The 27,862-nt window shown below is 44.3% G+C and overlaps 1 protein-coding gene across 1 annotated transcript in view; it reads left to right on the forward strand.

Annotated features, from left to right (window-relative positions):
• The window catches only part of TEKT5 (tektin 5), a 68,753-nt gene that overhangs the window by 9,826 nt on the left and 31,065 nt on the right, over window positions 1–27,862 (forward strand). Inside the window, exons 4-5 of the mRNA XM_030212003.1 lie at window positions 1,132–1,275; window positions 18,665–18,887. Of these exons, the coding sequence (XP_030067863.1) occupies window positions 1,132–1,275; window positions 18,665–18,887 (367 nt within the window). The remainder of the gene's footprint in view (window positions 1–1,131; window positions 1,276–18,664; window positions 18,888–27,862) is intronic.

Consider the following 27,862-nt stretch of genomic DNA (forward strand, 5'->3'; position numbering starts at 1 on the left):
GTCTGATGTGATGTGGGGAGGTGTGTTAGGACTCTCTTCTTGCATTTTAAATGTTTGGACTTTGTGCACTTTAATTGAATGATTTCATAGAAAGTTGTGTTGAACTTTGCACAGAAACGTATTTACGAATTTGGGATTGATGATTATATGTTGAGGATGATGGAGAAGTCTCAGTGGGAGTCCTATATGCTGCCTTTTGGAGGACTTGAATTTGATTCCTGGATCAGGTCTTTCATTCCCTGGGTTTGTTGGGGTTGGGGATGCCTCACAGGTAGTGGTCACAGCCTCCCTCCTGGGCCCGCCCTCCTCTGACGTAACCAGACGAGGGCGGACCCAGGAGGGAGGAGAGACGTCGGAGACTGCAGAGGAGATGATCAGCTGTTCTTCCCCATGCAGCGCCCTCACACAGAGGTGAGAGGCGCTGCACGGCCCAGTAGCAAGGAGGGGGGCACCGGTCGGGGGGGGGGGGGGGACGGCGGCGACGACTTCAGGGAGGGCGGCGGGGCACGGGGCGGAGAATAGCGGGAGGCGGAACTGGAAAGGAAGGGAGGGGCGAGCCGGGACAGCTTAAACTTTGGATTTTTGGCAAGCGGGGAGCAGCAGCGACCTCGGGTGGTTGGGGGGGGGCAAGGACGCTCATAAAGGACTCTCCTGACGAGCGCCTTTGCCCCCTCCTGAAACACACGTGTTTTGGGTTTTTTTTGTTTTGTTTTTGTTTTGACGTTTTGGGACATGCACAGAGCAGCCAGCATAACGCTTGGCTGCTCTGCGCATGCCTTACGGGCCGATTACGGACGTTTGTACCGAACGGTTAGTGAATGCAAGTGAGCTGCAACGAACAGCTCATTTGCATTCCCTGTCCTTCGTGCATTCTTCGTTTTTTTACATTCGGTAACTTCTTTAACGTTTTAGATTTTTTTACGTACGGTTGATGCATCTGGGCCTATGTGTCAGAGGCCAAGAAGGACTAGTGGTTTCAGTATTTACTTAAGACAGACTACCTTACCTCTTGAGTTGCCTGCAGTCTGGCTGATATCTGCCCCTTCTTCCTCCAGTTCTAGTTGGCAGGCTTGTTTTGAAAACTCATTTATTGATCAGTCCTTCAGCTAAGTCCTGTCATCTTCTTTGCAGCGCTAACTTAGCCATCCAGTTTGAGCTGGAGAGAGATGTTTATGACAAGCACTTAGCTCAAAATATTGACGACAAGTGCTACAACTTGAGGAACACATCTAAAGAAATCGACTTCTACCCAAATGTGGAAAACGTAGATGAAACGTGAGTATTAGAGGTGGGATTCTATCTCCCGCTATTACCCAATCTAAATTGTTCCATTTATATCCTTTCCGATAAATTAGTTAAACAAGAATATCAGCATTTTCTGTGTTCTTTTCAAAGCTGTTTATTACAGCTTCCCTCACTGCAGATGGTTAAACTGACTTCCACAAGAAAAACAGCCTTCCGTTATATGGGACCATCCTTGTGGAATTCATTACCTATTAATGTTAGTAGCATATTTAATTATTCTGCTTTCCATAAGGCTCTGAAAACTTGCATCTTTGAAAATGTTTTTCAATATGTTTTGCTTCTGTTCTGTGTGAATTGCTGTTGTATTATTAGTAATTAATTGTATACAGTGCTTTTTTTGTGCCGGTACAGCGTACCGGCACCTTTCTTTTGGGGCTCACCTGCTCGCTCCCTGCTGTTTGCATCCGGCCGATCCCTGCCTCGTAAAACTTTTATTTTTTCGCGAACCGGCAGACTGAAGAAAGAAAACAAACAGCAGACGATGGAAGGCTTGCCTCCTTCCATCGCGTCGGCCGCTTCGTTTCCCTGCATTCTCAGCGCGTCCCGCCCTCGAGGAAATGAAATGACATCAGAGGAGGGTGGGACGCGCTGAGAATGCAGGGAAACGAAGCGGCCGACGCGATGGAAGGAGGCAAGCCTGTCTGCTGTTTGTTTTCTTTCTTCAGTCTGCCGGTTCGCAAAAAAATAAAAGTTTTACGAGGCATGGATCGGCCGGGTGCAAACAGCAGGGAGCGAGCAGGGGAGGGTGAGCAAGTGGGGCTGGGGGTGTGTGTGTGGGCAAGTAGGGCTGGGGGTATGTGTGTATGGGCAAGTGGGGCTGGGCAAATGTGGCTGGGGTTTGAATGATCTCGGGGGCAGGTGGAGGCTGGGGCGAGTCACTGGACATTGAAGGGAGGGGGAGGATAGGGGGCAAAAGAGAATCGCTGGACATGGAGGGGATGGGATAGTAGGGCAGGGGAGAGAGGAGAATGGAGAATTGCTGGGAAAGAGGAGAATGGAGAATTGCTGGACATGGATGGAAGGGGAAGGCAGGGAAGAGAGAATTGCTGGACTTGGATAGGAGAGGAGGGCAAGGGAGAGAGGAGAATCACTGTACATGGGAGGGTAGGGCAGGGGAGAGAGGAGACATGCTGGACATGGATGGAGGGGAGGGAAGATAGGAAGGAGATCCACATGGATGGGATGGCAGGGGAGGAAGGAGAAATGCTGGAAATGGATGGAGAGGAGAGCAGAGCAGGAGATAGAGGAGAATTGCTGGACATGGATGGATGGAGGGGTTGGCGTGGAGAGAGGAGAAATGCTGGACATGGAAGAAGAAAGGAGAAAAGTAAAGAAATAAATGGAAAGGAAGCCCTGGAAACGGAGTTAAGAGAACAGATAGAGAGCAGCAGAATCAGACACTTGGACCAGTATGGATAGAAAACAGTCACCAGACAACAAAGGTAGAAAAAAAATATTTTATTTTCATTTTAGTGTTTGGAATTTGTCCAATTTGAAAATTTACATCTGTTGTTTTATTTTGCACTGGGTATACTGGAGCTGTAACATCTTACAGAAATGATTTATAATGAAAAAAAAATCACAAGTTATTGTTTTTCTCCTATACTAGTATATTTTCAATGATGTCTGTTTATATGCGCCATGGCTGATATAAGGGGTGTGGCTAATGTGGGTGTGGCTATCATAGAGGTGGAGCCATATGTGGTGAGCCCGCCCATAATGAGTACCGGCACCTTTTTTTCTACAAAAATTGCACTGATTGTATAACACTTTGGGGTCCTTTTTACTAATGTGCGTTAACAGATTTAGCACATGCTAAATGATAAGACACCCATTATATTGCTATGGGTGTCTTATCATTTCGCGCATGCTAATCGTTATTGCGTCTTAGTAAAAGGACCCCTATGTTGCTATTATTTTGTTTATTTTTAATCTAACGTATATCACTATGTTGTTATCTTTTGTTGTCTTTTTAATTTAATGTGCACTGCTTCCAAACTTTGGTATTAAGCGGCATATCAAGTTAATAACTCCAATCCAATTCAAAATACATTTTGGAAATAGAAATAGGTTGATGATTTAACAGTATCTTGTGCTGCACCATCTCTCAAAGGGGCTGGATTAGAATGGTCATCCCAAAGTGTGAGCAGATAGGGTGACCCATTTCACTCAAATGAAATACCAAGGGTGCCTCTCACTCAGCATTCCATTGCAGACCCATAGACAGCGTGAGGGGGCACATTTTGGTCCCCCTCCCCCGCCGCCCTCCACCCATCCACTGCCGCCACTGCTGCTACACATACCTTGGCTGGTGGGGGTCCCCAACCTCCGCCAGCTCAAGCACCGCCACTGCCGTCACCCCCCCCCCCCCCCCCCCCCCGCCAGCTGAAGTGCGTTTTCCAGCACTCTGGTCTCCGGCAGCGCCGCATTTCCTGCCCTGCTCTCTCTTCCCCTTATTTCATGTCTGGCATGCTTGTTTTAATGAAATTGAGCATGCGCTCATGCTCAGTTTCATTAAAACTTGGGTGCTAGACGTGAGGGGAAGAGAGAGCAGGGCAGGAAATATGGTGGCAATGGAGACCAGCGCCGGAAAAAAACGTTTCATCTGGCAGGGGTTGGGGCCCGTGCCAGCCAAACCAGGGGCACAGATCCAGTTTTGGGGGGGCCCATAGATGCTTTGTATTTCACTCCAGGTAGGTTATGGAGTTTTTTAATAGTAACTTGCTTTTGCAGACATTGTTGCAGAAGGATATGGGATATGCAACTTTGGGAATTGCCCTTCCATAAAATACTGCATTATGGTTCATCTCTGGCATCAGGAACATATTCTGACAAATTATAATCCAACTTCTACCAATTATTGTTAAATGTTTTTATTGATGACAGTTCAATAAATTACATGCCATTGTCCATGTATACATAACTTTAACAATATAAATGTTCATCAAAAGATTATTTGTTAATTTACAACAGATTGCCATCAAATTTTCACTTTATATCCCCATCCCCTGTCTTTAATATTATAATAGATAGGGTGATAGACAGCAGAGGTAAATATTATGGATTTTTGGTGAAATAGTTACTCTGACACTTCCAAAGACAGATATGACTAATCAAAACCCCCAAAATATATGTAGTCATGGATTTGTGTCCTCCAAGGATGTCCCAAGACTTTGAAGTGTACCAGGCAGACTTTTCTGGAACTCTCTGAATTCTTCCTCCTCATGGTAGTGTTTGTTTGGTCGCAGCTTTTCCCCTTCTTTCATGTTGTCCTTTCTACTCATTTTCTGCTTCATATTTCTATGGCACATTTCTATATTCACTGAAGGCACTGGCTAAATCAGATCTCAGGCTCTGCTCATGTGTAGTCATGGGAAGGTGGGGGCGGTTGATGCTTCTGGGTGAATGGATATGACTTACATTTTGCAGGGTCCTGTCATTCTTTATGTCAGTCTCATTTTTAGATTGTAAGCTCTGTTGAGCAGGGACTGTCTCTCTCTATGTCATGTGTTCAGCGCTTCGTGCGTCTGGTAGTGCTATACAAATGTTAATAATAATAATAATTGACCATCCAGCTGCCACCTGCACAGGGGGGAGAACTGGTAGCCATATATTTCGCCAGACATCTGCAGGGCCAGCTTAAGATATGAATCGGGTAAGGCCGAGGCTGAAGGGTGCCGAAAGTCTGCTTCAACAGTTCACTCTTCACAGTGGCAAGAGCATGTTGCTTTGCTTTCTCTTGGGCAGCCGCCTGCAGTGCTGCAGGTTTAAATGCAAAAACAGGTACTGTCTGTCCTTGTGTTTTATAGCTGCGGTGGTTCTGACCATAGAGTGGGGAGGAGAGCACAACAAGAACCAAGCAGCATGCTCTCACTGTTGTTTAAAGGAGGTAGGGTGCTGATGTGAGCTGGGGTGGGTGAAAGCTATCTAGCTGATGGCGGGCAGGTGTGTTGCGTGTGTGTGTGAGGGGTGCCTACCAAGAAATGAGGCTGGGAAGGCCTTCCATAGCAAAAAGATGACTCCGTGAACTAGCACTAGACATCTGCAATCGGTCTCAAAACAGTTAAAACCACATGTTTTATGTCTGGGGTTGGGGGCTCGACTCTGAGTGTTGTCCGCCAATGGTAGGCTTTTTTTCTTCATCCCCTCTTCTCTTTTCATTTAGCTCTGTCATTTTTGTGTGAAGCTGGTTCCAGCTGGTTGTACTTTGCAAAGTCATTTTCCTTTAGTCAGGCATCTCTCATTGCAAACCATCTCTTTTTGTCTTTTTTCGCAATCAGAATGGATTCTTCTGTTGTCTACAGGCCTGGGGTAAAACTCTGTGGTTTGTAACAATTCATCTCCTCTAACTACCGTATACTCTGAGCCCAAAAGTGTTTAATGAAGACTTTCTATACCTCCTTTCCAAAACAAGGTCAAAGCGGTGTACAGACAAAAATAGAACAGAAAAGAACGACATAATATAAATAGGACTGAAGCACAAGTACAAAGAAATCATTCATACAAGGGGTAAAATTAAAAACAGGGTACAGTCACAATATACTAAATTCTAAAAGAAAAGACAGGAAATGGAACTGTTACTCAATCACAGTAAACTGCTCCGAATTACTCCAGCGTTAAAAACAAGTGAAAACCTGCTAAAAAAAGTAAGTCTTTAGGGCTTTCTTAAAAGAATTAGAGTGATGTGGTATCCATGTTAGTCCACTTTTAAAGGTAATCAATAGAAATAAAATAAAACATGGAAAGGAAAATAAGATGGTATTTTTTTATTGGACTAACAATTCATTTTTTGATTTAGCTTTCGAAGGGTTATCAATAGAAATCAAACAAAATAAAACATGGAAAAGAAAATAAGATGATACCTTTTTTATTGGACATAACTTAATACATTTCTTGATTAGCTTTCGAAGGTTGCCCTTCTTCCTCAGATCGGAAATAAGCAAATGTGTTAGCAGATAGTATATATAAGAGAAACATCAAAGCATTACTTTGACAGTCTGACAGAGTGGGAGGGTGAGGGTATGCATGGGGACATCAAAGCATTTCATTGATATTCTAACAGGATGGGTGTTGGTAGGTGAGAGGAGGGTAATAAACAGAGAAATAAACAGAGAAATACAGCTTTATGGTTTAAATAATGGGTTAGAAAACCCAGATCCTTATTAAGTCCTGTTTGTTGGATGTCAAAATATTCAATCATCCTTATTTCAAAGATCTTACATTCCTGTATTGTTTTAAAATTACCTTTCAGTATTCTTACTATGAAATCACTGGTGCAGTGTTCTGGTCTTGTAAGGTGTTGGCCCACAGGGGTGGGGGCTTGAATGGCACCGGCTATTTTCATGTGATGTCTGTGCAGATTGAATCTTGTCTTAAGCATCTGGCCTGTTTCTCCAATATAGCATCCTTCGTTACATTTTTTACACTGAATGATATATACCACATTGGAAGATGAGCATGTAAAATAGTCCTTTATGTTGAATATTTTTCCCTTGTGAATGACTGTGGGGTCTTGTGAAATGTTTTGGCATAGTTTGCAGCTGGCTGTGTTACAGGGAAATGTGCCCTTTTCTTTTTCTGTCTGTGTTGGGAGTTTACTTCTGATCAGCTTGTGTTTTAAGTTTGGTGGCTGTCGGAAGGCCAGCACTGGTGGGAATGGGAATATCTCTTTCAGTAATTCATCTTCCTGGAGTAGCGGCTGTAGGTCTCTTATGATTTTCCTCAGTTTCTCCAGCTCTGGGTTGTATGTCACTACAAGGGGAATTCTGTCTGTGGCTTTTTTTTCTTTGTACTGTAGCAGATTTTCCCTGGGTGTTTTGAGGGAGGAGGCAATATTCTTGGAGATTATTTGGGGGTTGTAGCCTTTCTGTTTGAAGGATGCAGTCAGGGTTTCAAGGTGTCTGTCTCTATCCTCTGGGTCTGAGCAGATATGGTGGTATCTTGGCTTGGCTGTAAATAATGGATCTTTTTGTATGTGAAGGGTGGAAGCTGGAGTTGTGGAGGTAGCTGCATCTGTCTGTGGGTTTCTTGTATATAGATGTTTGTATACAGCCATCACTGGTTGAGACTGTGGTGTCCAAAAAATTGACTTTTTCTGGGGAGTAGTCAATTTTGAATCTGATTGTAGGATGGTATGTATTGAAGGAATAGTAAAATTGTTTCAGAGTTTCTTCCCCCTCTGTCCAAATCATAAAAATGTCATTGATGTACCGGTAGTATTTTAGAGGTTTGGTCTGGTATGTATTCAGAAATGTCTCTTCCAGCTCAGCCATAAAAAGGTTGGCATATTGGGGTGCTGCCCTGGTGCCCATTGCAGTGCCCATTATTTGTAGATAGATATCATTGTTAAAGCAGAAGTAGTTGTGAGTTAAAATGAATTTGATTAATTTTGTAATAGTTTCTGGTGAGTATTGATGGTCCAATGTGGATTTTTTTAGGAGTCTTCCACATGCAGCTATGCCATCCGCATGTGGGATGTTGCTGTATAGTGATTCTACATCCATCGTGACCAGAAGGGTGTTTGGTGGTAATTGCTTGATATTTCGAAGGGTAACCCCTCTTCTTCAGAAATAAGCAAATGTTGACAAAACCAGAACACTGCATCAATGATTTTATGGTGAGAATACTAAAATGTAATTTTAAGACAATCCAGGAACATAAGACCTTTGAAGTCAGAATGATGAAATATTTTGACACCCACCAGACAGGTCTTAACAAAGATCTGAGTTTTCTAGCTCATTGTAAACCATAAAATTCTACTGCTTTTTCACCCTCTTATCACCAATCATCTCTCCGTGTCTATCATCCACCCAGCTCCCAAGTTTCTCACCTTACCCACCCCATCCTCTTCCTGCGAGACTGTCATTGGAATGCTTTGATGTTTCACTTATATGTATACTGTTATTTATCAACATTTGCTTATTTCTGATCTGAAGAAGAAGGGTTACCTTTGAAAGCTAATCAAAATATGTATTAAGTTAGTGTCGCGTGCTCAAGGACCTTGGCATACTGTCAGGCTTCTTCCCCGGGAGCACTGGGTTCGTGAGTCCTTGGGCCACTACCGTGGAGTGGCAGTGGCAGGCAAGATCACCTTCAAGGTAGAGATGAGACAAGGCTGGACCGGAACCCCGGACTGGAGTTCTACACAGGAATACACGGAACTGGAACGCACCAGACGGGTGCGCACTGGAGTGGAGCCCGCTGGGCTGGAACACACTGGAGTGGCCCCACTGGACTGGAACATACAGGAGTGAAACCCGCTGGACTGGAACACACTGGACCTAGGCTTCACCTACGCTTAACCACCTTTCCCCGAGGGTTGAGCCCTCAGGTTCGGGCGGCCGGCAGGGCTTACAGGAAAAACCGGAACTGGAACTTGCAAGCAGGAACAGCAGGAATGAGGATCCAGGAGTGCCCCCTGGCACCTAGGCGAAGGCAAGGCAGACAGGCTGGGAATGTCCGGGTTCCGGCAGTAGGCAGGTTAAAGCAATGGTCAAGTCAAGGAACAAGACTAAGGCTGGAGCTTCAGTATCAAGGAGTACTGGCAACAGACTGAACAAGGGCTGAAGCTCCAGAAGCAAGAGAAACACACACGGAGAACCAGCAGGCTAAACACAATGACTAGTAAACTGTACCCAAGCTAATAGGAAAGCTATGCCCAAGCAAACCAGTCATACACAAGAAACATACACAGAGCAAACTCAGGAGGCTTAGTAAAGCTATACACAAGCTAACAAACAAAGCTGTGCCCAAGCTAACCAGTCATACACTGGAAACATACACAGAGCAAACTCAGGAGACTTAGTACAGCTATACACCAGCTAACAAACAAAGCTGTGCCCAAGCTAACAAGTCATACACTGGAAACATACACAGAGCAAACTCAGGAGACTTAGTACAGCTATACACCAGCTAACAAACAAAGCTGTGCCCAAGCTAACAAGTCATACACTGGAAACATACACAGAGCAAACTCAGGAGACTTAGTAAAGCTATACACCAGCTAACAACCAAAGCTGTGCCCAAGCTAACAAGTCATACACTAGGAACATACACAGAGAACTAGCAAAGCTGTACACAGGCTAACAAGCAAAGCTGTGCCCAAGCTAGCTAGACAAACATAGAAACTCACACAGAGCAAACAATGTAGCAGTGAACAGAGCACTCCACATACCAGGGCCCTTAGACGAAATGCAAAGGCCCAGGCTGTAGTCTCTAAGTGATTAATAAAGCCCCTCAACCTCAGAGGCACAGCTGCAGCAATCACCTTGCATCCAAACAGAGGCTTGACACACAGAGAAGTCAGCCCACAGGAAGGAACAGCGGGAGCCATCTTGGATACTGGCATAGAGGAGGAGGCGGAAGCCATCTTGGAAGAGGCATAGCCCACACAGGTGAGATTCAGTAGGGCAATCAGCACACAGAGCCAGAGAGAAACTAAGACAGAGACAGACACAGAGGCAAGCAGAAGCCAGCACAGCCACTGACTCCCAGAAACAGGGTAAGTCTGAGGGTGGTCACGGCCACAGACGTGACAGTTAGTCCAATAAAAAAAGGTATCATCTTATTTTATTTTCCATGTTTTATTTTATTTCTATTGATTACCTTTACAAGAATTAAAAATAGGTAAACCACGGACTGGTTGAGGTAAACAGTTCCATTAGCTAGGGGATAAAAAGAAGAAGGCCATGTGTTAGTGGATTCATAGTAAGCAGTACTAGGCGAAGGAAGGACTAGACGATGAGCATCTAAAGAACAGTGAAGCTGTCTAGCAGAAATATAAGGAAGGATCATATTGGACAAATAGGATAGAGTTCCAGAGTGGAGGGCTTTAAAGGCCAAACACAGGATCTTGAATTGAACCCACTGGCGTACAGGGAGCCAGTGAAGAGATTTCAACAGACATGAACAATGATCAAACTGGTTAGTGTTACAGAGAAACCAGGCAGCTGTATTGTTCAATGTTTGTAAGCGTTTTAATTCTGACTGAGGGGAGACCTGCATAGACTACATTACAGTAGTTTAGTTGGGAGAGTACAAAAGCATGAACCAACATGTGCAAAGCTGAGAAGTTCAATAGTTTCTTTAGAGGCTATAGCCTATGAAGTGCTAAAAATCCAAATTGTAACACTTAGAAATTTGCTTGTGAAAGGAAAGTGTGATCAAAAATTATGCTCAAGTATCGGAATGAGCCGACAATTAACTAGCAGGCTGTGGTCTTGTCCTGATAAAATTGTTCTTAATGATTTTAGAGAACCAAGTTGCCGTGGATTTAAGGCAAACCTGGAGATTAAGAAAATCTGGGGAAGAAAGAGAAACTGTGCAAACTAACAAAATATCATCAGCATAGGGGTATGACGAGATACCATGTTCCTGAATTATCTCTCTATATAAAAGGCAACACCAACGTTCTATGAAGCCTCCAGCCGGAAGTGTGAAGGGGGCGAGATATCCGGTTTCCCTATGAGTGTCTGCCCTGCCCTCTCTGTAACACAGTCAGTGAAGGAAAACAGCAGAGCACGAAATCAAATCGCTGGCTCTGTAACAGTGAAGGACTCAGAGGGGGAGGGGAGAGATGCCAGAGGGCAGGGACACACACACTCCCACATGCACACAGAATAAAACATTGCTAGCCCCCGTTTCATTTGCATCAGAAACGGGGCTTTTTTTACTAGTTGTAAATAAAGGACTAATAAAAATATTAAATAGCAATGGTGAAAGAAGCAAACCCTGGGGGACACCACAGAAAAAGGAACAAACTGTTGAGGTGGAAGATGCTTTGATAAAAAAAGAATGAAAGGTGTTAACTCAAACTGCTTAAGGGACTCTAATGTACATTAAATTCCAAAGGGGCTAATGTGTGTACTCTCCTTTTGTTTTACTGTATTTTAGAATTTATCATTTATAACAGGGGCAGACTGAGAGTACTCTGGACCCCCCAACATACACACTGCCCATGCTACTGCCCCCCCTTCCTTGAAGGGCCTGGTGGTCTAGTGGCTTCTTCGGGGGCAGGAGAGAACCTCACTCTTTCCTGCTCGCCCAGTGCCATCTTTTCAGAATGGCTGCTGAGACTTCCTGCGGTAGTCTCACGGGTCTCGACAGTCTCACGAGACTGCTGCAGTGAGCCTCGGCAGCCATTTTTACAACACGGTAGCGCTGGGGAGAATAGCAAAGAAGACAAATTTAGAGAAGGATTTGAGGAAAACATGCCTTCAAAATAGAAGAAACTCCCTAATGCTTAATGTTTGTTTTTCTTCTCTTATATGAACATTTGGCTGTTGTACAATGTGTGACTTGTTTTGCATATTTTGCAGTCTTCTTGTGGCATTTTTCTTTGAAAGATACATAACCAAATAAAAGGTACAATGTTCAAAATAGCCTTGATTAACATCAAAACAGAGTTACCTGAAAAGTTGCTTTCATGGCTTGTTGTTCTGCAGAGTTCTGTGATCTGAACCAGGGGCGTATCTGAAAGTCGGCGGTAGCGGGGGCCAAAGCCAGAGTGAGGGGGCACATTATAGCCCCCCCCAGCCGCCGCCATTTCCGACCCCCCCCCTCTCCCCCCCCCCCCCCGCCGGCGTGGGTACCTTTGCTGGTGGGGGACCCCAACCCCCACCAGCCGAGGTCCGCTTCCTCCTGCCGCTGCGAGGTTTTTTAAGTTCTTCATCGGGATTCGTCCTCCGTCACTCTGTGCTGCTGTTCAAAGAAGCTGCTAGCTGAATGCAGTCTTGGACTGAGTCTGACGTCGCTGCTGCACGTTGTACGTGCAGGACGTCAGACTCATGTACAACGTGCAGCAGCGATGTCAGACTCAGTCCAAAACTGCATTCAGCTAGCAGCTTCTTTGAACAGCAGCACAGAGTGACGGAGGACGAATCCCGATGAACTTAAAAAACCTCGCAGCGGCAGGAGGAAGCGGACCTCGGCTGGTGGGGGTTGGGGTCCCCCGCCAGCAAAGGTACCCACGGCGGCAGTAGGGGGGGTCCAGGGCGAAATCTGCGGGGGCCCAGGCCCCTGTGGCACCACGCAGATACGCCCCTGAATTCTGAACATGGATGTATCAGCTAAAAATGTATTGCAACTGCTCACCCTACAACCTTTTAAACTACACAGGTTCAGTTCCACAAAATCCTAGCGCTTCGCAATGTTTCAGACTCGGAACTGAAGCTGGAAAGAGTAGATGTCAGGTTGGGCACACTAGAGATGAAAACCTAAGTGTGTGCAGCAGAGGGCACTGTTCTTGCAGTGAGAGAACCTTGCTGTATTATGTTTCCAGAAGCAAAACTGCTAATCCTTGATAGTTCAATAGGGAGGCATTTAAGAAGAAACTTAAGGACACACCTTAAACTTCTGAAGTTTTGGAGGATAAACATTGAACAAGTACTTTCAAATCCAAAACGAGAATCTCTCTCCTTTTTGCTGAGGGCCAGTTAGGAGCTGTTTAAGATAGAAGCATATACTGTTATGACAATTTTGGTGAAGAATAATCACCTCTCACTTTTCTTTGGCTTTGAAGTACACTGTACACCAGTGGCGTAGCCACAGGTGGGCTTGGGTGGGCCAGGGCCCACCCATTTATGGCTCAGACCCACCTAACAGTAGCACATGTTTAGTGGTAACTGGTAGGAATCCCAAGCTCTGCCAGCTGAAGATTTCCCCCTGATGGTAAAAAAAACGCTACACTCCACAACACCGGCACCTGTGCATGCTCAGTTTTTTAGTGCATTCCTGTTGCCAAGGTGGAAAGAAGCATTTTTCCACCAGCTGAGATTTTATTTGGAGGGGGGAGAACACTTGGTGCCCACCCAATTCTTGCCGAGGCCCACCCAAAATCTGGTGTCTGGCTACGCCCCTGCTGCACACAGAGAGTAACTGACTGTGATCCTGTCAAGAAACTAGTAAATAGAGAGAAATTAACATAGTAACATAGCAGATGATGACAGATAAAGACCTGTACGGTCCATCCAGTCTGCCCAACAAGATAAATTCATTGCATATGATATGTGATACTTCATATGTATACCTGATCTTGATTTGTCCTTTCCATTTTCAAGGCATAAACCATAGAAGTCTGTCTGGCACTTTCCTTGTTCTAACATTTCTGAAGTTGTCATCAAAGCTCCTGAAAAGCTCCACTCCAGCCCATCCAAGTCTATTCAGCCATGATCAGGGCACAGACCGTAGAAGTCTGCCCAGTACTGGCTTTGTTTCCCATTTACTGGTGTTTCTACCTAATCTTCGCTAAGCTTTTTTGGATCCATTCCTTCTAAACAGGATTCCTTTATCCCACGCATTTTTTAATTTACTTACTGTTTGCATCTCCACCACCTCCAGCGGTAGGGCATTCTAGGTATCTACCACCCTCTCGGTGAAGAAATACTTCCTGACATTATTCCTGACTAGACTCCATTTCAATCTCAATTTATATACTCTAGTTCTACTGCCTTCCCGTCTCTAAAAAATGTTTGTTTACGGATTAATACCTTTCAAATATTTGAACATCTGTATCATGTATCATATCAACCCTGTTTCTCCTTTCCTCCAGGATATATATGTTCAGGTTAGCAAGTCTCTCCTTCTGTGTTTTGCTATGCAAACCCTATACCATTTTCTTTAATTTTTCTTTGAACTGCTTCAAGTCTTTTTACATCCTTAGCAAGATAAGGCCTCAACCTGAACACAATACTCCAAGTGGGGCCTCACCAACAACTTGTACAGGGGCATCAACACCATCTTTCTTCTGGTTATACCCCTCTCTATGCAGCCTAGCATCCTTCTGACCACGACCACTATCTTGTTGCATTGTTTCGTCACCTTGAGATCCTCGGACCCCATCACCCGAAGGTCCTTCTCCTGAGCTGATTTACTAATCTCTCCCCTCCTGTCTGGTACATTTCTTTTGAATTTCTGCACCCTAAGTGCATCACTCTACACTTCCTGGCATTAAATTTTAACTAAATTACACACAAAAAGAACCTTTTCCAATAAACTAATCAATATATAAAATCACAATAAATAAATGCTTTTAAAATTTTTGGTGCTCAGAGTGAACAGTGCAATACTAGTGGCTTGCACTAGAGGCCCCAGCCCTCAGCAGTGTTCAGACACTCATTGCCTACCATCATTGCACCATACCCTCCCTACCTACCAGTAATGCTAGCTTAACCAACAGACCTTCAAGTTCAGATTTTAAAGTTTAAAGTCCAAGCACAAACTGTCCATGAAAATAAAAAATTTAAATCACTTATCTATGTGGCAGGAATAAAGGTGCTTGTAGCAGTGTCCAAACTCAATTAGTGAGTATCCAAATCAGTGGAGCATACTCTTTTTGTCCCCACAAGCTAGAAACATGATGGCAGATAATGGCCAAATGGCCCATCCAATCTGCCCATTCTCAGTAACCACTAAGGGATCCCACGTGCCTGTCCCACACTTTTTAAAACTGACAGTCTTTGTCTCCACCACCTCCACTGAGAGGCCTCCACACGTCCACCACCCTTTCCGTGAAAGAGTATTTTCTTAGATTCGTCCTAAGCCTGTTTCCTCTTAACTTCATCCTATGCCTTCTCATTCCAGTGTTTTCCTTAATTTGAAAAAGACTCTCCTCTTGTACATTAATGCCACTAAGGTATTTATACGTCTCTATCATATCCCCTCTCTCCCGCCTCTCTTCTAGCATATGCATGTTAAGGTTCATAAGCCTGTCCTTTTATGTTTTTATAACGGAGACCGCTTACCCAGTGGCGTAGCGAGGGGGGCTGCCACCCGCGGCGGGGCGGTTTGCCGTTGCATCCCCCCCGGGTGCAGCACGATGACATACCCCCCCCCCCTCGGCGCATCGACACCCCCCCCCGACCCAGTGCCCACCCTCTTCCGTCCAACCAGCTCCCTACCTTTAAAAAAATATCGGAATCCGAAGCGAGGCGCAGCGCCTCACGCCTGCATGTAAAAGAAATGTGCACCGTCTCATCGGGCCTTCCCTCGCTCTGTCTGTCCCGTCCTCTGCTGACACAACTTCATATTTCCGCAAGGGCGGGACAGAGTGAGAGAAGGCCCGATGAGACGCTGCACATTTCTTTTACGTGCAGGTGCGAGGCGCTGCGCCTCGCTTCGGATTCCGATATTTTAAGGTAGGGTGAGCTGGTTGGACGGAGGAGGGTGGGCACTGGGGGGGGTGTTGATGTGCTGAGGGGGGGAGCTGGCAGGGAGCACCCCCCCCCCCGAGCTGACACCCGGGGCGGACCGCCCCTCCCACCCCCCCCTTGCTACGCCACTGCGCTTACCAATTTTGTAGCCACCCTCTGGACTGACTCCATCCTATTTATATCTTTCTGTAGGCGTGGTCTCCATAAATGTACACAGTACTCTAAATGGGACCTCACCAGAGACTTGTACAAGGGCACTGTCACCTCTTTTTTTTTCCTGCTGGTCATCCCTCTCCTTATGCACCCAAGCATCCTTCTGGTTTTGACTGTCGCCCTTTCTACCTGTTTGGCCACTTTTAAGTTCATCAGACACAGTCACTCCCAGGTCTCGTTCTTCTTTCATCCATAGAAGCACTTCACTCCTGTATTGTTAAAATATAATATTTATATTTTAAAAATCCTAATGTAGTAACTCTTCTTTGTTAAAATTTGTTAAAATATAAAATATACATTTTTAAATCCTAATGTAGTAACTCTTCTTTCGACTAACCTGGGAAGGAATGCGACCAACTCCAACTCCCCCCTTCTCTTAGAACGCCAGCACATGCGGTCACTATGCACAAATAAACCTCCCTATTGGCTCAACCATTCCACTGCAATTGGTCTACTCTAATCGTGTAATCAGCCACTCAATGTCTTTGTTTAAACCTCTCGGGGGGGCAACTGTATCCTACAAAAAGATCATTCTTTGCTCTTTGTTAATTACATTTGCTGAAATGTTACCTCCCCTAGGTAAACTAACTTACATCAAAATTATAAAGCACAAATCATCCTCTAAATGATGAAATGTTTCCCAATGATCCACTAATGGGGCTTCTCTTTTTTTTTTCCACATGCAAATTACTTAAATGTGCCAGTATATGCTGCTTTATCTTGCTCTTTGTCCATTATACCATTTGTTGCAAGGGTAACAAATGGTGTATACCACCTGAGAGGAATTACAGACTCAGTTCTACATCTCAATAGAAAGGGTTTCCCTGTAGCTGACTTAATTACTGCCTGAGTGACAAGGGCATATTTGCAATAGACACAGCTATTGCATTTATCATGTCCCCCTATTTGTTTAATGGGGTGTTGCTCCAATAAAGAAAAATTTTCCCCTAAATTACATGCTGTTGTGAACTTAAAACTAGGTTTCTCTCCCAGTCCCGGATGCAAACTTAACAGAAACCAAAGCTTCTGTATAATTTGTTGAATCATCCCTGCCTGATTCAAATAGGGTAAATCAGTCAAAGAACCCCCCCCCCCCCCAAAAAAAAAAAAAAGGGGATCCACACACCTTCCACAGGGAAAGAACAAAAAAAAACACAGCAAGATGGAAGTGGTACTGTACCCAGTAACCGAGGCTGACCACGGGTAAAAAGTATCCAAAAGTTTATTTGCCAGTGGTAAAACTGACCCAGTAAAAAAGGACCCAACATGGTCTGTGTTTCGGCTGGAGAGCTTCCTCAGGGGTCAAGTCCTTCAAATCAATAACTACAGAGTTGTATAAGTTATTGATATTAAAACTCCCTCACAGAAATGATCCCCTTTTGTGTAGCAATATTTGCTTTACTTCCTTTTGAATAGAAATAGTTGGATCTTGAGGTAACTCCACATAAAACTCTATATCTGAAAGTTGTCTAATTGCTTCGGCTCTATACTTACCTCTATCCTGATCTACCACCCCACCCTCTTTATCTGCTCTAGTGATGACAATGGTTTCATCAGCCTTCAGCTCCTTCATCGCTTGATAAATTTTAACTACCAGACCCTTGACAAAGGTTGGGAGGGTGAGTTGCCCCTGTGTCACAGGTCGTAATCTACCCAGGTCTACTGTGATCCATCTATTCCTCTGAGGTTTATTCTGTGTGGCAGTGCTGGTGGTAAATTGGCTTGGAATTGGGTAATCCTGGATGCTTCCTTGATTGTAGCCAATTCCTTCTTGAGGTTGTTGAAGGTTGTTGATTCCATCTTTCATAGCTGATATTTAGAGACAGATGGGGCAAGCTCTAAAGTACCAGATGGTTTGCCTTTGGACTAAAGCACAACATGTATTGCATTGAGTGAAGGTCATATTGATGTGATTCACAAGTGTGAAAAGGTGAACAGCGTTAAGGGATTTGAATGAGTAGGATTGACCAATGTAGGGTGTATTGAAGATACTTATCTCTTGATTTTCCTATATAGGGAGAGGGGTGGGTAGGGAGGGATTATAGAGTCAGGATGAAGACAGAACTATAGCAACTTTTAGAGGCTAGAACCTCTGCAAGTGAAAAGAAAGGGAGGGGTTTTTTCTTTTTCTTTATAGGGTAGATGGAGGTAAGGTCAGCACATTATCAAGGAGTTATTAAGAGAAGGACCACAGGTACGAGCAGATTAGAATTGGTGAATCAAACCAAACAATAATCTGAATATTCAAAGCTTAGCTCTCTGACAGCACTCTAAAGCAAAAATTATCTTGATTGTTGCAATCTTCCGGGTCTTGCCGCATCTGAGTAAGTGGAACCTCTAGCATACCAAGGGCAGTGGGGGGGGGGGGGGGGGGGGGGGGAATAGGAATCATTACTCAAGAAAAGATCTAGGTGTCATAGACAATATGCTGAAATCTTCTGCTCAGTGTGCAGTGCAGCCAAAAAAGCAAACAGGATGCTAGGAATTATTTGGAAAGAGATGCAAAATAAGACCAAGAATATTATAATGCCTCTGTATCGCTCCACGGTGCAACCTAATGTTGACTATTGCGTTCAATTCTGTTCGCCATATCTCAAAAAAGATATAGCGGAATTAGAAAAGAGTCAAAGAAGAGTGACCAAAATGATAAAGGGGACGGAACGCCTCCCATATGAGGAAAGACTAATGAAATTAGGGCTCTTCAGGTGGAAAAGAGATGGCTGAGGGGGGATTTGATTGAGGTCTATAAAATCCTGAGTAGTGTAGCATGGGTAGAAGTGAATTGATTTTTCACTCTTTCAAAAAAAGTGCAAAGACCAGAGGACACTCAATGAAATTACATGGAAATACTTTTAATACAAATAGGAGGAAATATTTTTTCACTCAAAGAATAGTTAAGCTCTGGAATTCATTGCCGTTTGCACAGAACTGTTAGCTGGTTCAGTTCAGAAATTATTCTTTCCCCCTTGGCTAATTTTGTACGTATCACATTCTTTCAGCATCTCGGATCCTGAAACCTGGGCTGAGTATTCCAACAGAAACATTGTTCACTCTCGATATCAGCGCTCTCTCTCTGCCAAGATCCGGGAAGAGGCTGAAAACCTGATGGACACTGCAGCTAAGGAAATGAGGAAGCAGTTTGGTAAAACCAATTCAGCCTTCACCAAGCGCATTTCTGAAATCATTGAGGCCAGGAATCGCTTGAAGGTGCACATGTCTAAGGTAAGGGATGAGGCATGAAAGAAGGTGTTTTGTGGTTATCAAATGAGAAGCTTGCTGTTTTGGTAAAATATGCCATGTTATGGTATTTATTTTAGAATCATTATTTCTGTTTTAGTCATTTATAAACTGGTACGTATATATCTATATTGCATGATGTCTAAATCCAGATTTTAGAAAGCCAGGATATGAACATCTAAACGTACACAATATGCACCTAGCAAGGGGGGGGGGGGGGTGTTCTGGGCATGTTATGGGTGGGAAAGGCAGGCATAAAAATACAGACATTCATTCCTCATTGCATAACGGGAAAGATTGTCCATATTCAAAAAGCTACTCTTTGGGAGTTAGACCAGCCACCTGGTATGTCCAGGGGGCCTTTTTTGGCAGGATCCGTAACTACACTTATCCTGTATTAACAGAAAGACATAACATAAGGTAAGTGCAAAGCCTGTGAGGTATATGCAGAGAGTGCATCCTGCACCCACTCCATTCACAGCCCGTAGAACCCCTGAAATCCATGGTGGTGCAGCCAAACCTGTGTTTCCTCCTTCTGGCCTCCATGGCAGGTCCAAAGATGCACCCACGAAGAAATCTGATCCCACTCCCCCCCCATTATGTATGATCCCTCTCCGCCCCCCCCCCCCATTCAGTGTCAATCCCACATATACCATACCCTGCCCCTGCTACAACAGTTGTGTACCTTAGAGCCCTATCCTCTCCCACCCTCCAACCCCTGACACCTCCCCTCTGTGATCTACCCATGGCCGTGGTAATGTTGGCATGTGGCAGCTGTGCTCTTCTCCTGCCCAGGATGGTGTCAGGATCCAAGATGGCACCTCTGTGCTAGAAGGCAGAGGCACCATCTTGCACAGGAGAGGAGAACCACTGCTTTGGCCTGCCAACACTGCCATGGCCTGGGTAAGCCACTGGGTGTGTGGAGAAGATTAGAGGAATGGGAGAGGTTAGGGCTCTGGGGAGGCCCCTGCATTTGTGACTGGTGTGAGGTTTGGTACATAGGGGATTGGCATTGAATGAGGAGGGCCAGAGGGGGATTAGACAACACGGTGGTGGGGTCAGGAGGGGAATCAGACTTAATGCAAAACATATGTTCAGGTGGTGTGAAATGGACATCTCTGTATCAGCTGCTTCACTGTTCGTATTTTGGATAGGTTTGTTTCTTAAATGGCTGTACCTGCTCCATGTAGTGGCACATAGACGTCCATTTCATCATTTATTTTAGAACAGCCTCTGCATCAGCAGATCCTCTTCTAAAATATGAAATGATGAAAACGGTAACGGAATTCAAACATGCATGGGATAAACATAAAGGAATCCTGTGCAGAAGGAAGGGATCCTCAGGAGCTTAGCCTAGAATGGGTGGCAGAGCTGGTGGTTGGGAGGCGGGGCTAGTGCTGGGCAGACTTGTATGGTTTGTGCCAGAGGTTGGTGGTTGGGCGGCGGGGATAGTGCTGGGCAGACTTATACGGTCTGTGCCAGAGCCAGTGGTGGGAGGCAGGAATAGTGCTGGGCAGACTTATACGGTCTGTGCCAGAGCTAGTGGTGGGAGGCGGGACTGGTAGTTGGGAGGCGAGGATAGTGCTGGGCAGACTTATAAGTCTGTGCCAGAGCTGGTGGTGGGAGACGGGGTTGGTGGTTGGGAGGCGGGGATAGGGCTGGCCAGACTTATACGGTCTGTGCCCAGAAGAGGACAGTACAAATAAAAAAGTAGCACATATGAATTTATCTTCTTGGGCAGACTGGATGGACCGTGCAGGTCTTTTTCTGCCGTCATCTACTATGTAAAATAATAGGAGAACTTCAGATATCCTGACTTAGACTTCTGATTTCCCATTTGAATGTTCTTTCCAAAATGCTGTTCCACATGTAATGCTAAATAGTAGTAGTAGTAGTAGTAGTAATAATGAGTTGGTGAGGGATTATTTTGCCGAGTTGCCTAACATCAGGTGCCCGCCTAAATTTAGGAGGATTTTCAAACAAACTACTCACGTAGTTTGAAAATCAGCCTGAAGGTTATGCAGCTATAAACTAATGTATCTTGCAGCTGTTTGTTTTTTTCAATGGTGGCATATTTTCAAAACTGAAGCCCTGTCTGACTCTGCAGATTAATAAAACCAAATATGGAAAACCGTGTTTTAATACAAAATTGTAGTTAGAAAGATAAAAACGCAGACAATGGTGGCAAATAACAGGACCATATGGCCCATCCAAAGCACGGTCTCGGTAATCCCTTTCTTCCTTCACAGATCCTCTGTTCTTGTCCATACTTTCTTGAATTGAGATACAGTCCTCATCTCCACCTCCACTGCGAGCTGTCCCATGCTTCTACCACTCTCTCCATAAAGAAATATCTCCTGAATTTGCCCCTTCTTACCTTTATCTCGTGATCTCTAGTTTGTGTCTCCTTACTATTGGAAATGGCCTAACCCCTACATATTTATGCCACGGAGATATTTAAATGTTCTTCTCCCACCTTTCTTCCAAAGTTATGTCAGTCCCCATATGCTTTGTGACAAAGATCATTAATCATTTTAATAACTACTGTCTGGACGGACTCCTTCCAGTTTATATCTTTGCCGCCCCCACCGCCGCCCCCCCCCTTGGTACGCCACTGGGCTCAACTGGATTGCCAGTCAGGAAGTGGCAGAGCATGATCAGACATTTGAAGGACCAGGTAATGAAGTGACATCGTTTAGGTGAAGGTGGCCAGCTGAGTATAGGCTTATTGCACATTTATTCAGGATGATAAAGCACATAATTTATTGAAATTGGTGAATTTTGACAGAGCTATGCAGAAAACAAGCTTTGTACATTTTTAAAAGAATTCTTTTTGAAACACACTGTAGAATAGAAATCTGAAGACAAACACTGAATTCTGCTGTCCAGCATTTCTCCTTCTTGTTCCCTGCAGAGAGGAGGGGAGAGGAGGGTCTTGATTATGAGTCAGAATGGCTGCTATTTGCTGTGCTTGGTCTGCTCCAGGCTCACCCACCCACTCCCTGCCTTCTTGTCCTTGAATGGGGAGCAGACTGAGCTTTCTTTCCTGTTCATCCTCTGTCTCCTGTTCCTAATTGAGAAGGGAGAGGCTAGAGCAGGAAGCAGGGGGCTGTTCTCCACTGCATGAGACTAGGGCACTGGCTGTTAGAGACATTGGAGCAGAACCCTAAGTGCTCATGCAATTGTCACCTTGGGATACATAGGTAAAAGCAATGACACCCCGAGGCAGTTACTTCCTTTGCACTCCCCCCAAATTCTAGTTGTTTTATAATGAATAACACAACCTGCTGTTCGGGAAGCAGGGGCAAGCTGTTTTGGTGGCACCCTCTTCTGTTTTTGTTACACAAATGTTTCCATTCACCCTGCTGAGTGTTTTGGCTGCAGTTCTTGTGACAGTAACCACTGTCTGCTGATGGCTGATCTAGACGGATTATTCAAGAGATTTTGTGCTCCTGGATCAAGAGAACAGCATCGGAAACAAAAAGCATTTAAGCATTTGATATGACAGGCTTATTCTTCACTGTATATTTTCTGACCTCCTTTTCTTCCTATCTCTTTCTGTTTAGTCAATTAAAATGGAGTTCCTTTCCAGTTTCTTCTTTACTTTTTAATGTAAACTGCTTTGTTACATATGAATTGCGATATTTCAAAAAACAATAAACAAACAACCAATTGGTAATACTAGGCCAGGCGGCAGTCTAAATTTTGAACATTTTAATTTCATCTTGGTGTGACTGGATGTAGATGGGAAACAAAACAGCGAAGATGACTAACAAAAGCAAAAAAACAAAAAATATAAAAATAAAAAATATATATTAAAAACGTCAAAATTTAAAATTAATTATAAAATATGTATTTAAAAGATGAATCCATCAAAATCAAAAAATTACATAAAAAAGACGACACTTTGGATGTAAAAATGAAGAATCAACTTTATTAGCCAAACTGTAGCAGGGAGAAAGGGACTCGACACAGCTGTGTTTCGGCCGTACTGGCCTGCGTCAGGAGTCTATACAAATCAAAAAACATAAAGAATGTAAAACAAACAATGACGTATATTTTTTAATATTTTTTAAATATTTTTGTATTGTCTCTTTACGTGACCATACGTCATTGTTTGTTTTACATTCTTTATGTTTTTTGATATTTTATGATTAATTTTAAATTTTGACGTTTTTAATATATATTTTTTATTTTTATATTTTTTGTGTTTTGCTTTTGTTAGTCATCTTCGCTGTTTTGTTTCTTGTTGATTTCCTTGCGAAGACTGGTTTCTTCTGTTTTTTGTACTACTGGATGTAGATGGTACCATAACTGTCTGCTGCTGAGTGTCTGCTTCTGGATACATTGCCTTTTCTTGGTGTCTTGGGGTTTTATAATCTCTTGGAAACTGAGGTGGGAGAGTTTGGTTTTGAGAGTTCCTTTTAATAGGACATCTTGGGATTGGTATATGGACACCTTCTGCTTTGTTTGGCACTTATACTGTATCTGTGTTTCAGGGCCGCCAAGAGACACAGCCGGGCCCGGGGTAGAACCGCCCCCTTACCTTTCTGTGTTTGATTACTCCTCCCTTGGTCTGTCGTCTCCTGCTCCTGTGTGCCAGGACACAGATGATTGCATTAATGCGATAACCTGGGCCACCCGGGTTACACGTTAATACAGTCATCCAGGTCATGCTGGCACACAGGAGCAGCAGAGAGACAGACCCAGAAGCAGGCAGGTAGGAAGAAGATTGCTGGCGTCGGGCCCCCCCTTAAAGGCCAGACCCGGGAAATTCTGCCCCCCTGCCCCCCTCCTTCTGTGTTTCATTTCTGTTATACAGCCATTATCGGGTGAATTCCATAAATGGTGCTGAAAAAAGCCCACTTAAGTGGTATTTTATAAGTCGCACCTAAAGTTTGGCACAGTTTATAGAATAACGCTTAAGCAGAGAGGTTGCGCATACATTTAGGTGCTACCATTTGCACCAGTGAAAACATGGTGCAAATGCCCGCAACTAAGTTTACACGTGGAGCACCGTTTTTCTATAATTATGTGCATAGCTCAAAACCACATACCTGATCACCGTGACACGCTCATGACCCTCCCATTTCTGTAACTCCTTTTTCGGACCACTCGTAAATTTGCTTGAAAGTCCCAATTAAATCTAATTATTGTCAATAATTGCTTGTTGAAAAGCCAATTATTGGCACTAATTGACTCATTATTCTATTATTCTCCTACTCAGCCCCAGCTCTATGGTTGGTGTAAGTGCAAATATCTAAATGTTAGATGTGCCGATACTGGGTTACACTAGTATTGTTTAACAGTACCTAGGTGTCTTGGTTCCTTTATAGAATGTGCTCCTACCACACGCCCTCGGGCACCAAGTTATAGGACTTGGTCTACCTTCCGAGCCCCAGCTCAATCTTCATTTCCGTCGCTCTTTATCCCTCTTTACCTGTCCCAGGTGTACTTGAATTCATGCTCTCTGATTTACCCCCCTGTTTACTAAACCGCTCTCGCTGCTGTGGTGGTATGGTAATGCCGACACAGCCTATTCACTTGGAATGGGCTGTGTCAGCATTGCCGCGCGGCTTAGCAAACAGGGGGGGTTAGTTACTACCGCTTTTATGGGGAAATAATTCCAGGCATCTGCTACGCTTTTGGTGACGTTGTAGGTTCTCACCTTTCATCTGAGATTCCTTTATTCCATCCAACCTCAGTTCCCGAGTAAGCAAAACATATCATCTGGAAACGTTTAAATCAGCCCTGAAGAAATTACTTAGCCTACTAAGAGCCAGATTTAAACCTCAGGCAAAAGTCTCTCGGTGCTGTTTGCTCAAATCTTTGCTTTCACAGTTTATTTATTGCTGACTTTTTTTTTTCCTAGTAAGGCAGTTTTTGTTGATCTTTGTTCAGACCTGTGTTAGATAGTATGCACATTCACAATGTTGTTTCTTTCCCAATTTAAAATATTCTTTTACATGAAATAGAAAAGGTGTCATGTGCCTGCAGCAGGGGCAAAAAAAATCAAAACATTTCATATGGGAAGCATGTTTATTCACATGCAGTCATGGTCTGATTAATGCCTTCACCTCACCAGGTGGATAAACATACATGCAGTGTGAACACTGCATGTAGCTTCAATTGCAGTGAAAGGTAGGCAGGGTCTGGTGAACAGAGGCAGTGTGATATGAAACAAAAAAGTCTCCTCTCTTCAACTGTCAGTTGGCAATTGTACACACGTTCCTTTAGGAGAGACGCAGAACAGGCTTGTTCCTGGTATTGACGTTTTATATATTTTTTGGAAGAGAGGAGACCAAAGAAGCTTTCGTTGTAGCACATTTTCAACAGTGTACATTTTACACCATACCATCTGAGGTTGTTCGAGACCCCTGAGGCAGGCCTTTGGGCCGAAACACGGCCGTGTCGGGTCGTTTTTTTATATAATAAAGCATTTTTTGGTATCCTCATTCGTTTTCTTCACTTTTTTGTTTCATATCTCACCGTATCGTGAGGGTTTTCACCTCCTTTTTTTTTGTTGTGGAACAGAGGCAGTGTACATATATGCAAGGTTTGCATGTTTAAGCCTCTGTGAAGGCTTTGCACTTTTTTCAGAGCACATGCAAACTACACAGGTGCTTTGTACCTGCATTTTGCATACAGGCGGGATTTTCAAAGGGAATGTCTTGAAGCCTGCAGGAAGTTCCAATGTTGCCCTTTCCCCAAACAAGCAAAATTGAATATTACTGAAATTCCTTGTTTTTTTTACTTCCAGAAAGATATATCATACTGATCAAAATATAAGACAAAGGGGCATTTTCGATATGACCTCTAAGTCTGACGCTGCAAAATCTGAATAGGAAAGAAGGTCATTTTCAAAAAAAGGAAAACATCTATCTATCTTTTGTTTTCGAAAATAGAAGGTTTTGTGATTTGGACGTTTTGTTTTTTTGGTCCATTTTCGAAAAACAAAAAACGTCCAAGTGCAAAACGCACAAAATCAAGCCATTGGGATGTAGGAGGAGTCAGCATTTTTAGTAGACTGGTTCCCCTGACATCCCAGGAAAGCAATAGGGCACCCTAGGAGGCACTGCAGTGGACTTCGTAAAAAACGTCCCAGGTACACATCTCACCAATGTTCTCTTACCTTGTCTGCTGAGCCCCCCCCCCCCCCCCCCCCAAAACCCACTACCCCCAACTGTACACCACTACCATAGCCCTTACGGGTGAAAGGGCACCTGTATGTGGGTACAGTGGGTTTCTGGTGAGTTTTTGAGGGCTTGTAGTTTCCTCCACAAGTGTAACAGGTAGGGGGAGGTAGGAGCCTGGGTCCACCTGTCTGCAGTGCACTGCACCCACTACTAGACTACTCCAGGGACCTGCATGCTATTCTGATGGACCTGAGTATAACATCTGAGGGTGGCACAGAGGCTGGCAAGTAATGTTTTTCAACACATTTTTAGGGGGAGGGAGGGCGTTAGTGACCACTGGGGAAATAAGGGGAGGTCATTCCTGATTCCCTCCAGTGGTCATCTGGTTATTTAGGGCACCTTTTTGTGCCTTATTCGTAATAAAAACAGGTCTAGCTCAAAACGTCTTAGTCCTGGATGGTTTTGTTTTTTTTTCCATTATAGCCAGTGCTTTTTTTGTGCCGGTACGCAACGGTACGGCGTACCGGCACCTTTTTCTCCTCCTGTCCTCCCCTCCCATGATATCCAGCGATTCTCCACCTCTCCCCTGCCCTCCCATCGACGTGCAGCGATTCTCCGTCTCTCCCCTGCCCTCACCTCTCTCATATCCAGCGATTCTTCGTCCCCCAGCCGTCCTCCTTCATTGCCTGCCAGCCAACGTCGGACTCAGAAGTGAACGGTGCAGGCAGCGATTGGCTGGCAGCGTCGTAGCTTCCCTCTGCGAGTCCTGCCTATGCGTAAACAGGAAGTTTATATGCGCCATGGCTGGTATAAGGGGTGTGGCTAATGTGGGTGTGGCTATAATAGGGACGGCGCCATATGTGGTGACCCCGCTCATAATGAGTACCGGCACCTTTTTTTCTACAAAAAAAGCACTGATTATAGCTGAAAGACGTCTAAGTCTTAGGAATGCCCAAGTTCCACCTTGAACACGCCCCTGGCACACCCCCTTGAGATTTAGATGCACTTCTGACGGACTTCAGAGAAAAACGTCTAAAAATAGGTTTCAAAAATACTGATTTGGATGCTTTTCTTTTGTTGAGAAAAACGTCCAAATGCAGACTTATGTCACTTTTTGGACGTTTTTCTCTTTTGAAAATGAGCCCAAAAGGCTGTCAGATATTTTGCATGCCTAGAAGCGTACCTTGTGCTATAATTATGGCCAAAGCATTGAAGAAGAATTTCACATAGTGTTGCTGTGCAAGTGCCCTCCTGGAGCCAAGGACTTCCACTGAATGCTGCTGTGCCCCAATGAATCAGAGCTGAATATTTATGCCAGACGCTGATTCAGTAGTACCCAGGGGAAGTCCATCCCACCAAAGAAGCGAGAAGACTTCTGCTGAAGCACGTAGTGAGCCCATCCCATCGGTGACGGAGACTTCTGCCAAGTGTACCAAGTATCTCCTGAAGAGGAATGCTGCTAAGGTGGCCGGGCAAAGCCCATCCTACTGTGCCAAAGAGGATCAATGCTAGACCCGAAGAGAGCTGTGGCCTGCTCAGCCCAGAAGATGTGACCCATAGCTCTATCAACCAAAATATAAAGGGACTGAGACCAATACTGTACTATGTCAGCTTTATATACTCTAATTATTTTAAGCCATAAAAAGATATTGCTGTGGTTGTGTTAAAATACCTAAAATCATATCATTTTCAACATTATTGCACCCCTTATGTGTATCCTACAATTAAAAGAAAGTGTTTCCATCTCACCAGTCCAACCATAATTAGGAGGAAAAAAATGGAATCTATTCAGTTTCACAGCAGACAAGAAACATTTCCATCAAG

This window comes from Microcaecilia unicolor, chromosome 8 (genome assembly GCF_901765095.1).
Source record: "Microcaecilia unicolor chromosome 8, aMicUni1.1, whole genome shotgun sequence".
Taxonomy (NCBI): domain Eukaryota; kingdom Metazoa; phylum Chordata; class Amphibia; order Gymnophiona; family Siphonopidae; genus Microcaecilia; species Microcaecilia unicolor.